Below are 14827 nucleotides of genomic sequence, written 5' to 3' on the forward strand. Positions count from 1 at the left end.
AAAAAAAAAAAAAAAAAAAAAATTTCAGTACCCAGTTCCATTTCAAAACAGCACTACCCTTAGGAGGGTTAAGAATAGGAATATGGGTCCCTCCTTAGTGAAGAGGTACTTCTAGAGTCAGGATGGGAAGAAAGCTTGACTAACCATGTGGTCTTGGGCACCCGACCAGACCTCTCTGCCTGGTTTCCATGGCTTTACCTACCTCATAGGGGCTTGGTGAGCATCTAAAGCATTTAGCACAGAGCAGGGACCCTATTAATATCAGCTAGTACTATCATTAATGAGACAGTCTCAGTTCCAGCAAGAGGTATTCTTTTTGGCAGGAGACAAATGGAAGTACTTTATCTCGTTGGTACCTGCACTGAGGGAGCTGGGTTAACTGGGAGCTCCTGGGGAGGCAGGCATTGCTCCCTCCTGCTCACTCCAGAGCAGGTCGGGTGTCCCTGTGGCTCTCTGCTCTCCAACTCCAGGGCTCAGATTTGGGGCGAGAAGGTGACAGCAAGGGGGATCCCAACTATTTTTGTTGTCACTCCAAAGCTCTCAAGGCCTGGAGGGGATTCCTGAACGCCAGAAATGCAGGCCAAGAATGGAAGTCACCCCCATTTCTTGTTTTAAAGTCATATATAGTGGCCTTGATTTTCCATAAGGGGCCATATACAGGGCCGGCCAGGGGACAAGAGAACTGGATACTCCCTCATTAACATTCCAGTGTTGGAGAGAAACTCAGTGGTGAGGGTGGGCCAGGGTTGGGAAGGAAACACAGAAGTGATGTGCCAGCCTCAGGTGAGGTGGGAAAACCGGTTTGGGGCCCAGAGCTGCCAGCCCTGCTCAAGCCCAGGACCTCCCCTGTGAGGGAGGGGTAGAGAGGGAGGGGCTGGCTCTGAAAGGAAAAAATGCATAGGACCAGCAAAAGGACTTGTCCTCACCTTTGTACTGGGGGACCCCTGGAAAACACTGTACAGGGAGTTACCAACTCATCCTCTGCCTCTTGGGGGTGCAATCTGTTCCTAGCAACTTCACCTTCCTCCTGCCACTGTGCTCAGGGTGGCCACCTGGCTTGGCGATGCTGATCTCTGAAAGGCCTAAAAGGGCTTCCCAAATAAGGCACCAAAGGGTTCCCCATATGCCCCTCCAAATGTCAATCTAGACTCCAGAAGCTGCCCCAACACTCCTTTCTTTCTGTCCTGGCCCCAATCCTGCAAAGGCCTTCAAACTGGCCTTGATAGGCCTAGTCCCCATGTGCATATTGATTTGCCTCCAGACTGCTGGCTGCCTCCCTCATGCCAAAGCCAAGTGACCCCAAGCTTCTAACACCAAAGCAATCCAAGGTTAAGCTGCCTTGAACTCACCCCAAATAAGGCACACGGAAGTTACTTTCCGGCCCAAGCCTAGATCACATTTTACTATGAATGTGGAAGGCTCCTCCTGCCCCTCTTCCTGGTCAGGGCCACCCTTTCAACACTTGCTTCCATGTCCCACCAGAGCAAGGACCAAAGGGAGCCAGGACGAATATGTCCCCCAAGACAGACGCAAGTCCAGACCATGAAGGATGCACCTTTGGCTGTTAAAATGTTCACCCCCACAAAAGTAGAGTGGACAGATTTATTGAAATCAAACTGGGAAAGGAGCAGCTGGATGGCTGGACTCTGGGCCCAGCCCCAGGCCCCTCTGCCCAGGATGGGGCCCTGCCAAAGAGGGAGGAGAGGAATGGGGCCTGCAGCTGCCCACGAGGGAAGCGCCCATTGTCACTCCCATGGGGGGGGGCCTCTTGGAAACATCCAATCTGGAAAGAAAACCAAGGGCCAAAAGTCACATAGACAGGGCCAGAGAAAGGGGCTGGGGAGGTGGAAAGCAGGCAGAGGCAGGCTTAGGGGCCTGCAGTGAGTTAAACTGTGCTTCTCAAGGCGGCCCAGGGGTGGGGGTGGGGGCTGCCAGCCTTGCAGGGGGCCTAGGCTGGAACTTCCTTTGGAGCCCTTCCCAGAATGGCTTTGGGGTCCCCCCCATCTAAGACCTGTCCTGGATGGTAGAGGGGAGAGGCACTCTCCGGCAGGGAACCTCCAGGGCCCATCCCTGGCTGCTGCTGTGGTTAGTCCACTGAGGGCACGGTGTGGTAGCACCGGACAGCTCCCCACCCACCCCACCTGGTCCCGAGCCCAGGGCCAAATGGAGAGGAAAGAGGATTCTGAGAAAGAGGCAATAAGCAGGCAGTGAGGCTGACCTCAGCCCTGGGACCGGCCAAGACCGGGCCTGTTGCAGGGCCAGGGGAAGCATTACTAAAGGATCTGGGGCTCCGAACTCTGGCTCCATGCACAGTGGGTGCCCAGAGAGTCCTCTGCCCTGGGGTGCTGCTACCAATCTAGGTTGGGGGCACGGCTAGGTCCAGCGACTCAGCTTTGATGTCCAAGACCCCGAACTCCTGCCTGCCTGGCATGGTTCTTCCTGGTCACATGGACCAGATCATGTTCCAAGTGGAGGATGTGGCTCTGCACTCGGTCATCAATGGGGAAGGAGGTCAGGTACCTCTTGACCATGGCGAAGTAAGCCATGGCCTCCCCAAAACTGGGTACAGGCACCTCATCACCATCCTCCTCATCATCATCATCGTCTTCATCTTCATCATCCTCTTCCTCATCGTCCTCTTCTTCCTCACTGTCCGACTCAGAGTCCTCCCCACCTTCCAGGAAATGCAGAGTAGGGCACTGGGCCTCCTCCTGGGCACCATAACCCCCGAAGCTGCCACCGGCCTCCACTACACCCTGGGCCCAGTCCTCAGCTTCCAAGCCCTCGGAGGAGCTCTCTTCCTCTTCCTCCTCCTCTTCATCACTGTCCTCAACATCACCCTCCTCCTCCACCTCCTCTTCCTCCCCCAATTCTTCTCCTTCTCCTCCTTCCTCCTCCTCCTCCTCTCCTTCCTCCTCTTCTTCCTCTCCTTCACCCTCCTCTTCCTCTTCTTCTTCCTCCTCCTCTTCCTCTTCCTCCCCCTCACTCTTGAGGGAAGTGGTAATGGTGGCATTAGGGCCACCTCCAAAGCCAGCCTCGCGAAAGCAGGCGGCTATGTCCGAAGGCTCCACTGCCTGCCAGGCGGCAGCTACAAAGTGCAAGGCCTCCGTGAGACCCAGCTGCAGGCCTGAGCGATCCTGGCCCTCTAGCGCGGCCATGGCCTTGAGCAGCATGGCCTGGCGGTAGTGGCCCTTCACCTGCTGGACCACTCCCCTCTCCAGCGGATGCACGGTGCCCGGAGGGAAGAAGGCCAGCTGCACATGCCGCAGGCCCGAGGTGTCCAAAGACTGGGCAGCCAAGCGGCCGGCCAGCAGTAGGACCCGGCGAGACTCTGCAGCCATTCGGGTGTCCAGGGCCTTCAAGTACTTGGCCAGGGCCTGGGTGGTGACACCACCCTTGGAGTTGGCGGTGTAGTCGCAGGGCAGGCCGGCTTGGCCTGCGCGGGGCTTGGCCGACTTGCCTGCCACCAGCGGGGGCAGCTTTTCGCTGCCGTCGGCGTTGGCGCACAACAGCACGCTCAGGCGCTGGGTGGCTTGACGCGGCCGTCCGTCTCCTCCGAACAGCCCCGAGGCCTGGTCGGGCAGGAAGTCGTACCACAGACTGGTCTCTGTGGCGCTGAACACGTCCTGCGAGGCGTAGCCCTCGGCCACCGACGGCGGCTGCTCCTCCCGAGCGCGCCAGCCAGTCGTGCTCCCGCCGCTGCCCTCCGAGGGCACGGCGGCCGGGCTGGCAGGCGCCGCCGGGGTGCGGGGGGCAGCACTTCTCGCGCGGGCTCGGGCCACGCCGCTGCAGGACACCACGCCGTGGCGCCGGCGGAAGCGGTCCAGCCAGCCGTTGGAGGCGGTGAAGTCGTCCATGCCCAGCTCCTCGGCTATGCGCAGCGCCTTCTCCTTGAGGATGATGCCCTTGACCGGCAGGCCGGCAGCGCGGATCTGCTGGAACCAGGCTATGAGCAAGCCCTCGAGCTTGTCGTAGGGGGACAGCTTGTTGGTCTTGCGGCAGGTGGAGGCCACCCCGTACTTGCGCTCCGACGCCAGGATGGCGCGCTTGTTCTTCAGGATCGTGCTCAACGTGGACGGGGGGATGTTGAAGCGCCGCGCGATCTCGCCCTTGCGCAGGTCCGGATTCTCCTCCACCTCCTGGATGATCCGCGACTTCTCCCGGAACGTCAGCTGTCGCCGCTTGGGGCCCATCCCGGCGCGCCCCCCGCCCCGGGGCCCGCCGCCGCCCCGGGGCGGGGGGCCCGGGCCCGTGGCGGGGGGCACCTGGCGGCCTCTCCCGCGTGCCCCGCCCGAAACAAAGCGGCTCGCGGGCGCGGCGGCGGGGCGACGACCCGGCCGGGCCGGGGGCACCTCCGGGGGCGCCGGCGGGCGCGGCGCCGGGCGGCGGGCGGCAGGCGGCAGACGCAGGCGACGGCGAGCGGCGCGGGCGCGGAAGGCAGGAAGTGCCGCGGCGCGGGGAGCTGGGAGCGAGGCGAGCGGGGCGGAGCGGGCAGAGCGGGATCTCGCGGGAAGCGCGGGGACGCCCGGCGCCGCCTCCCCTCTCTCCGCGCCCACACGCTTCCCGCCGCCGGGACCTGCCATTAGGGGGCGCTGCGGCCTGCGGGACCGGCCAGTGTTGCGGCCTCCGGCGACCCGGCAGCGATGCGGGCGGGGACGCGGTGCATCGCCACTGCGCCCGGCGGATAGCAACTTGCGGCTCTAAAAGAATAACCACCAGAGTTTTTATGTTTTTGTTTTTGTTTTTTAAGGTAAAAATAACCCACCTTTTTTTTTTTTCGGAAACTGAAAAATTCAGGAAATTAATAAAACGCTTTTCACATCACCTGGAGAGATGCACAGGTAACATTTTGCTGCATTTCCTTCCAGTCTTTTCTCTAGGCGCATGTAGTTTTCTTTTTTAAAATGTATTATATAAAACTGGCATCAGACTGTATAGACTGTGTATCTGGCATCTCCTGCTGTTTTACCTGGCATCAAGTAGTGAGAATTTTGCCATATTGGTATCATTGCCAGCATGCTTTTTAATGATTGTGTAGCATTCCAGCTATGAATGAACACTAGCGTATGTAACCTATTGTTACACACTTAGGTTATTTTTATAATCAACATTACAGTTGTAAATCTTTTGGATGGTGCTAATGACATTTTTTTCAATCTTTTATAGCTTTTATTTCAGTGATCAAAAGAATGCAGTAAATGGAATCTACACTGATTAACACTAGGCATGCACCACTACCTGAAGCTGCTGTCAGATTCTGATTGGCCTAAATCTTTATAACTTATTTAGGCACATCATTGAATTTTTTTGTACCCTGATATACAGGGCAAGTTAACTTCTTCCTTGTGGCAGTCTAGTAATAAGAATTATGTTCACTGGCTAGATTCCTTTATAACTAAAGGCCTCTAGACTCTCACACTGCCTACCCTACCTTGAGACTATACTTAATATGGATATTTAAGTAAATCACCATAGAGGAAAGGGAAATCATCGAGAAAAGTGTACTGTATAAACACTCTTACAGATCTTTTTCTCCAGCATTGATAATCAAGCACAAGGTAAGGACGCCAAATTATTCTTCCCCCACTACTGCCCTTTCTGATAGACAAGGATCTCCCCTGAAATCAGAAATGATTCCACACAAATGAGAAATTTTTACATATGTGGTCCCACTATCAAAATTTTAGAAAGCACTTAATGGGGCTTGGAGAAAAGCATAGTCCCATATACAGTAATATGTGTCTAATAGAGTTTTCCATTCATTTGTCAATTATTTTCACAAGATTAGCATTAAAAATACAAGCAAACATAGGACCCTCAAGCTCTACAGACAAAAAAATTTGTCTTTGTTCATTCTCAGATGACAGGATGTCCCAAGAGTAACAAAAGATGGGAGCCAATCTTCAATCAGCTGTTTCTTCAGTCATCCCATCAACAGCTGTTCATTTCTTGAACTACTTTACTTTTCCAAAGAGGTAATGCTGAGATCAGTCAGAAAGGCTTTCTGAGAAGACTGGCTTGGATTTCTGGGTCTGTTCCAGTCGATTCAAGATGAACTGGCTTGTATCAATGAAGCGCTCAATGCAGTTCACAAAACAGGCCTCAGCCTGACTGTCCAACTTTGGCCCAGGCTTGTCCATGCACTTCTCCCAACGAAGTTCAGTCATCTGGTGCACCAACTGCTGGAAGCGCTGCTTTTGAGTCTCTCTACCTCAATGAAATGCTGCAACTGCGGGTCCACTGCACCCAAACCCGCCGCAGAGGAAGAGGAGAAAGAATCCATCCCAGGGCGACCACGCTTGCAGAGACGAACTCTTACCAACTAACCGACCTGCACCACTAATGACATTTTTAAAGTTCTAGTGGTCCCACAACCCATAGATCAACACTCATAACATCTTGGTGTGTCACTTTCTGGGCTTTACCATGCATGTAGCCGTAAATGTATGTGTTTGCACTTACAGAAATAACATCATGTATATACATAAGTGTGAATCCCTGAAGCCTCCCTCTCCTGCACCAAAGCATGAAAATGCCAAGCTCTTAAAACAATGAATGTATATGAGTGTTTTAAAAAAATCTCTGCTGAGCACAGTGGCCCATGCCTATAATCCCAGTACTTTGGGAGGCTGAGGCGGGTGGATCACGAGGTCAGGTGTTCAAGACCAGCCTGACCAACATAGTGAAACCCTATCTCTACTAAAAATACAAAAATTAGCCGGGTGTGGTGGTGCATGCCTGTAATCCCAACTACTCAGGAGGCTGAGGCAGGAGAATCGCTTGAACCTGGGAGGCGAAGGTTGCGGTGAACCAAGATCATGCCATTGCACTCCAGCCTGGGCAACAAGAGCGAAACTCCATCTCAAAAAATAAATAAATAAAAAAGATGTCCTTTTAATCTCAAGGTCCAGAAGAACATGTGGGAGACTTTTCCCCATAGAGGCCAGAACACTGCTTGGTCCAAGAGGAGTATGTGGTCACCGGGCAAAAATGAATCTAAAGGTTACCTGGATGAGAACTCCTTGCTATGCCTCTTTTATATCTTTTTTCTCTCCTTCCTTTTTCTCTTTCTTTCTTATTTTCCTTCCTTTCCCTCCTTCTTTCTCTCCTTCCTTCCCTTCCTTCCATTCCATCCCTTCCTTCCCTTCCTTCCTCCCTTTTCTTTTTCTTCCTTTCTTCTTTTATTTATTTTGAAACAAAGTCTGTCACCCAAGCTGGAGTGCAGCAGTGCAATCATAGCTCATTGCAGCGTCATGCTCCTGGGCTCAAGTGATCCTCCTACCCACCCCAGCCTCCCTAGGAGCTAGGACTACAGGTACCAGCCACTATGCCTAGCTAATTTATTTTTTATTTTTATTTTTTTAATTATTATTATTATTTTAAGACAAAGTCTGGCTCTGTCTCCCAGGTTGGAATGCAATGGCATGATCTTGGCTCACTGCAACCTCCGCTTCCTGGGTTCAAGTGATTCTTCTGTCTCAGCCTCCTAAGGAGCTGGGATTACAGGCACATGCCACCACGCCTGGCTAATTTTTATATTTTTAGTAGTGACAGGGTTCCACTTTGTTGGTTAGGCTGGTCCCGAACTCCTGACCTTGTGATCAGCCCACCTTGGTGACCCAAAGTGCTGGGATTACAGGCGTGAGCCATCGCGCCTGGCCATTTTTATTTTTCACTCTGTTACCCAGGCTGGAGTGCAATGGCACAATTTCAGCTCACTGCAGTCTTTGCCTCCCAGATTCAAGTGATTCTTCTGCTTCAGCCTCCTGAGTAGCTGGGACTACAGACACACACCACCATGCCCAGCTAATTTTTGTATATTTAGTAGAGATGGGGTTTTACCATGTTGGCCAAGTTGGTCTTGAACTTCTGACCTCAAGTGATCTGCCTACTTGGCCTCCCAAAGTGCTGGAATTACAGGCATGAGCCACTGCAACCGGCCGTTATTTCTTTCATTTTTTGTAGACACAAGATCATGCAATTGCCCAGGCTGAACATGAACTCCTGACCTCAAGCAATCCTCCCAACTTGGCCTCCCAAAGTGCTGGGATTACAGGTGTGAGCCGTGCACCCTGCTGTTGTCTTGCTCAGTTATCAGGAAACTGTCTAAATTTTGGAGATTTTGTCCATGTGCACATGGGTCCCTCCTGCCTCCTCACCCATCTTGGTTTATAATCAGCAGGCATTTGGGTGAGTGGACTGTGGATGGAATTTTTTTTCTTCTGTGCTAAATTTTCCAGGTTTTCTTTAATAAGTAAGTATTATAGGTCCTTTAAAATGAAAAGAAGAATGGCTAGGTACAGTGGCTCATACCTGTTGTCCAGCACATTGGGAGCCTGAGAGTTCCAGACCAGCCTGGGCAACAGAGCAAGACCCCGTCTCTACAAAAAATTTAAACATTAGGCTGGGCACAGTGGCTCCTGCCTGTAATTCCAGCACTTTGGGAGGCTCAGGAGGGCAGATCACGAGGTAAGGAAATCGAGACCATTCTGGCCAACATGGTGAAACCCCATCTCTACTAAAATATAAACATTAGCCAGGCATGGTGGCGCGTGCCTGTAGTCTCAGCTACTCAGGGTGCTGAGGTAGGGGAATCGCTTGAACCTAGGAGCCAGAGATTGCCGTGAGCTGAGATTGTATCACTGCACTCCAGCCTGCTGACAGAGTGAGACTCTGTCTCAAAAAAACAAAAAGTTCTAAAAAGCCAGGCATGGTGGCTCATGCCTAGCTACTGAGGAGACTGAGGCTGCAATGAGCTATGATCATGCAACTGCTGGGTGACAGAGCAAGACCCTATCTCAAATAAACAAACAAAGGAGAATGGCAAGCTTTCTGAGGGGCCTAAAGGACAGCTTTGGGCAGCCTGGACCAAAAGAAAAGAAGGTGAGTTATGGATTTCCAAAACAGTCCTAAGAGCGGAAAGCTGGGACTTACAGAAGGAGGTGGGGGATCCCAGGGCCTCAGATGGATTGCTGGGGGAAATGGTCACTGGAAAGGGGATGGAAATGGGCCCCATGCACTGCTAACAGGCAAAAGGTAGAGCAGGTATCTGGAAATGGCTATGCTATCAACATATGATGTGTGTGGCTTTTTTTCTGTCCTGGAAGTGGTTGTGCCAAAACCCTTGGTATGGCACCAAGGAGGGGCCTGAAAGTAGAAGATACTGTGGGTATATTGACTGTGTGTGTTGGAAGGGTGGGGGAGACAGATGCACTTAGCAGGAATCTAGACATTTGAAGATATCCCTAGAGTTCCCAGAGCAGCCCAGAGCCAGGAGTCCCAAGAGGAATACCTCATCTCTCTCCTGAAGTCCTCCATAGAATATGATTTTTTATAAAAAGCCAGCTGCAGGCCGGGCGCGGTGGCTCAAGCCTGTAATCCCAGCACTTTGGGAGGCCGAGGCGGGTGGATCACGAGGTCAAGAGATCGAGACCATCCTGGTCAACATGGTGAAACCCCGTCTCTACTAAAAATACAAAAAAAATTAGCTGGGCATGGTGGCGCGTGCCTATAATCCCAGCTACTCAGGAGGCTGAGGCAGGAGAATGGCATGAACCTGGGAGGTGGAGGTTGCAGTGAGCTGAGATCGCACCATTGCACTCCAGCCTGGGTGACAGTGTGAGACTCCCTCTCAAAAAAAAAAAAAAAAAAAAAAAAAAAAAGGGCTGGCGATCACACCTGTAATCCCAGCACTTTGGGAAGCCAAGGCAGGTGGATCACCTGAGGTTAGGAGTTCGAGACCAGCCTGGCCAACATGGTGAAACCCCATCTCTACTAAAAATACAAAATTAGTCGGGCATGGTGGCACATGCCTATAATCCCAGGTACTCGGGAGGCTGAGGCAGGAGAATCACTTGAACCTGGGAGGCAGAGATTGCAGTGAGCCAAGATTATACCACTGCACTTCAACCTCAATGAGAGAGTGAGACTGTCTCAAAAATAAAAAGCTTTATTAAGATACATTTCACAAACCATAAAATTCACCCATTTAAAGTGTACAATTCACAAATATGCACAACCATCACTACAGCCCATTTTGGAATATCTTTAATATTTTTTTTGAGACCAAATCTCATGCTATTGTCCAGGCTGGAGTACAGTGGCATGATCTCGGCTCACTTCAACCTCCGCCTCCTAGATTCAAGCACTTCTGATGTCTCAGCCTCCCGAGTAGCTGGGATTACAGGCATGTGCCACCAGGCCAGCTAATTTTTGTATTTTTAGTAGAGACAGCGTTTTGCACGTTGCCCTGGTTGGTCTTGAACTCCTGGTCTCAAGTAATCTGCCCACCTGGACCTCCCAAAGTGTTGGGATTACAGGCGTGAGCCACTGTATCTGGCTAACATTTGTATCACCTTGGAAAGGAACCCCATACACTTTAGCTATCATCTCCCTATCCCTCCACCCCACCCTCAGTGCCCACTAACCTACTTTCTGCCTATAGGTTTGTTTCCCTGTTCTGAACATATTATATGGATGGAATCATATGTGTCTTTTATGGCTGGCTTGTTTTACTTGTTGTCACATTTTTTTTTTTTTTTTTTTTTTTGAGACGGAGTTTCACTCATGTTACCCAGGCTGGAGTGCAATGGCGCGATCTCGGCTCACCGCAACCTCCGCCTCCTGGGTTCAGGCAATTCTGCCTCAGCCTCCTCAGTAGCTGGGATTACAGGCACGCGCCACCATGCCCAGCTAATTTTTTGTATTTTTAGTAGAGACGGGGTTTCACCATGTTGACCAGGATGGTCTCGATCTCTTGACCTCGTGATCCACCCGCCTCGGCCTCCCAAAGTGCTGGGATTACAGGCTTGAGCCACCACGCCCGGCCTGTTGTCACATTTTCAAGGTTTACCTGTGATGCAGCATGATCAGTACTTGATGCTTTTTTATGGCCTGTTAGTACTCCATCATATGGCTCTATGACATTTTGTTTATCCATTCCTCAGTTGACGGTCATTGGGGTTGTTTCCACCTTTTGGCTATTATGAATAATGCTGCTATATACATACATTTACTTGCATCTTTTTGTGTGGCTATATGTTTTCATTTCTCTTGGGTATATACCTAGGAGTGAAATTGCTGGATCATATGGTACCTCTATGTTTAATCGTTTGAGAAACTGTCAGACTGAGAACATGCACTTAAAAACATTTTTTTAGGACCAGGCACTTTGGCTCACACCTATAATCCCAGCCCTTTAGGAGGCCTAGGTGGGTGGATCACCTGAAGTCAGGAGTTCAAGACTAGCCTGGCCAACATGGTGAAACCCTGTGTCTGACAAAAATACAAAAATTAGTCGGGCATCATGGGGGGTACCTATAACCCCAGCTACTTGGGAGGCTGAGGCAAGAGAATCGCTGGAACCTTGGGGGTGGAGGTTGCAGTGAGCCAAGATTATGCCATTGCACTCCAGCCTGGGCAACAGAGCAAGACTCCATCTCCAAAAAATAATAATAATAATATTTTTTTTTTCTTTTTTTAACAGGTGTTGAAACATAAACTTTTAATTAATCAAAACAGTCTGGGCCAGGCGTGGTGGCTCACGCCTGTAATTCCAGCACTTTGGGAGGCCAAGGCAGGTGGATCACAACGTCAGGAGTTCAAGACCAGCCTGGCCAAGATGGTGAAACCCTGTCTCTACTAAAAATACAAAAATTAACCAGGCATAGTGTCACTTGCCTGTAATCCCAGCTACTTGGGAGGCTGAGGAAGAGAACTGCTTAAACCCAGGAGGCAGAGGTTGCAGTGAGCTGAGATGGCACCACTGCACTCCAGCCTGGGCAACAGAGCGAGACTCTGTCTTAAAAACAAAAACAGGCCGGGCGCGGTGGCTCAAGCCTGTAATCCCAGCACTTTGGGAGGCCGAGGCGGGTGGATCACGAGGTCAAGAGATCAAGACCATCCTGGTCAACATGGTGAAACCCCGTCTCTACTAAAAATACAAAAAATTAGCTGGGCATGGTGGTATGTGCCTGTAATCCCAGCTACTCGGGAGGCTGAGGCAGGAGAATTGCCTGAACCCAGGAGGCGGAGGTTGCGGTGAGCCGAGATCGCGCCATTGCACTCCAGCCTGGGTAACATGAGTGAAACTCCGTCTCAAAAAAAAAAAAAAAAAAAATACAGCCAGGTGTGGTGGCTCATGCCTGTAATCTCAGCACTTTGGGAGGCCAAGGTGGGCGGATCACAAGGTCAGATCAAGGACAGCCTGGCCAATATGGTGAAACCTAGTCTCTACTAAAAAAAATACAAAAATTTGCCAGGTATGGTAGTATGAGCCTGTAGTCCCAGCTACTCTGGATGCTGAGGCAGATGAATCACTTGATTACAAGAGGCAGAGGTTGCAATGAGCGGAGATCACCCCACTGCACTCCAGTCTGGGGGACAGAGTAAGACTCTGTCTCGAAAAAAAAAAAGAAAAACAAAAGGCTGGACAGCTAAGTGTAGTGGCTTACACCTGTAATCCCAGCACTTTGAATGGCTGAGGCAGGTGGATCACTTAAGGTCAAGAGTTCAAGACCAGCCTGGCCAACATGGCAAAACTCTGTCTCTACTAAAAATACAAAAATTAGAGAGGTGTGATGGCGTATGCCTGTAGTCTCAGCTACTCAGGAGGCTGAGGCAGAAAAATCACTTGAACTTGGGAGGTGGAGGTTACAGAGCGAACTGAGATCATGCCACTGCACTCCAGCCTGGGTGACAGAGCAAGACTCTATCTCAAAAAAATAATAACATGTCTGGGCACAGTGGCTCAGACCAGTAATCCCAGCACTTTGGGAGGCCAAGGTGGGCCCATCACCTGAGATCAGGGGTTTGAGAGCAGTCCAAGGAACATGGCAAAACCTCACCTCTACTGAAAATATCAAAATTAGCCAGGTATGGTGGTACATGCCTGTAATCCCAGCTACTCACGAGGCTGAGACAGGAGAATCACTTGAACCCAGGAGACGGAGGTTGCAGTAAGCCAAGATCACTCTACTGAACCCAGGAGACGGAGGTTGCAGTAAGCCAAGATCACTCCACTGCATTCCAGCCTGGGTGACAGAGCAAGACTCCATCTTAAAATAATAATAATTTAAAAATTATATCTGTTCTTTGAAAAATATCTTAAAATACAGAAAAGTTTCAAGATAACAACGTTTAATCTACTTTGTTGCTACCACTCAAAGAATATCCTTGTAGAATATTTTCCCATGCATATTGTGTTTAATGGGACTACATTTGGCATAATAGCTACATCAATAAATAGCTACATAGCTACATCAATGAGTTTCACACTTTTTTTTTTTTTTTTTTTTTTTTTCTGAGACAGGGTCTTGCTCTATCACCCAAACTGGAGTGCAATGGCTATATCACTGCTCACTGCTTCACTGCTGCCTCAGCCTCCCAGGCTCAAGTGACTTTCCCACCTCAGCCGCCAGGGTAGCTGGGACTACAGGCTCCCACCAACACAGCTGGTTAATTGTTTGTTTGTTTGAGATGGAGTTTCACTCTTGTAAGCCAGGCTGGAATGCAACCGCGCAATCTCAGCTTACTATAGCCTCCATCTCGTGGGTTCAAGCAATTCTCCTGCCTCAGCCTCCCAAATAGCTAGGATTACAGGCACCCACCACTATGTCCAGGTAATTTTTGTATTTTTAGTAGAGATGGGGTTTCACCATATTGGCCAGGCTGGTTTCAAACTCCTGACCTCAGGTGATCCACCCACCTGGGCATCTCAAAATACTGGGATTACAGGCATGCGTCACCACACCCGGCCTAATTTTTGTATTTTTTGTAGAGATAGAGTTTCACCATGTTGCCCAGACTGGTCTCAAACTCCTGAGCTGAAGTGATTCTCCTTCCTTGGCCTCTCAAAGTTCTGGGATTATAGGCATGAGCCACCGCCCATACTTCTTTTACTCTCGGAACCCTTTGTTCAAAAGTCCATTTTCTAGGATCCCAATATGTAGTCATTCAATAATGAACAATTATTGAGCCCTGCAAAGCAGGCATCCCCATGCCACTGCCCATTCTCCTTGAAGGTTGCAAGTATTGCACAGTACAGAGGAACCACCTCCCCTATTGAAGACAATAACTCAATGAACATCATCTCCTTAAGAGAAATGTTGAGAAGTGTGATATTAGGGTCAGAGGCCAACTTTGGACTTGAACCTATGCAAGGTTCTGGGAGCCTGGGAGAGATGTAAATGATTATGGTCCTTGTCTTTCAGTAGCCCAGTCAGCTTGAGGAGATGAGATTCAAGAAAGGGAAAAGGGGATTTCAATACCTAATGCTACTGGGCATGATGGCTCATGCCTGTAATCCCAGTGCTTTGGGAGACCGAGGCGGTCAGATCGCTTAAGCCCAGGAGTTCAAGACCAGCCTGGGCAACAAGATGAAACCCAGTCTCTCTAAAAAATACAAAAATTTGCCAGGCATGGTGGCATGTGCCTATAGTCGCAGCTACTTGAGAGGCTGAGGTGGGAGGATCACTTGAGACCAGGAGACAAAGGTTGCACTGAGCCGAGATTGTAACACTGCACTCTAGCCGGGGTGACAGAGACAGACTTAGACTCAAAACAAAAACAGAAAACAAACTTAATGCTGTACCTCCCATCAGTTCCTCCCTAGGAATTCATCTTCTAGGTAGCATACAGACACATAGAACATACTGCATCATTGTAAAAGCTAATATCCTAAATGTTCAGCATTAGGGGCTTGAGTAAATATATACCATTATGGTACTAATATGGCTCCATCACCAAGTAAGATGAAGAAAGGTATACAGCAGTGGTTTTATGGCTTTTTTTTTTTTTTTTTAAGACAGAACTTGCTTTGTCATCCAGG

The 14827-nt window shown here is 50.2% G+C and overlaps 1 protein-coding gene and 1 pseudogene across 2 annotated transcripts; both read right to left on the minus strand.

Annotated features, from left to right (window-relative positions):
* Positions 1 to 1556: 1556 nt before the first annotated feature.
* CENPB (centromere protein B) lies at positions 1557 to 4435 on the minus strand. Its single transcript, XM_017504828.2, has one exon. It carries the CDS (start codon positions 4191 to 4193, stop codon positions 2388 to 2390), a length of 1806 nt encoding a protein of 601 aa, XP_017360317.1. The 5' UTR covers positions 4194 to 4435; the 3' UTR covers positions 1557 to 2387.
* Positions 4436 to 5154: 719 nt separating this feature from the next.
* On the minus strand, positions 5155 to 6616 carry LOC108286778 (annotated as a pseudogene). The gene has a single exon (XR_001818066.2). The product of XR_001818066.2 is annotated as a mitochondrial import inner membrane translocase subunit Tim8 A-like (transcript).
* Positions 6617 to 14827: the final 8211 nt, after the last annotated feature.

This window comes from Cebus imitator, unplaced genomic scaffold, assembly GCF_001604975.1.
Source record: "Cebus imitator isolate Cc_AM_T3 unplaced genomic scaffold, Cebus_imitator-1.0 Scaffold328, whole genome shotgun sequence".
Taxonomy (NCBI): domain Eukaryota; kingdom Metazoa; phylum Chordata; class Mammalia; order Primates; family Cebidae; genus Cebus; species Cebus imitator.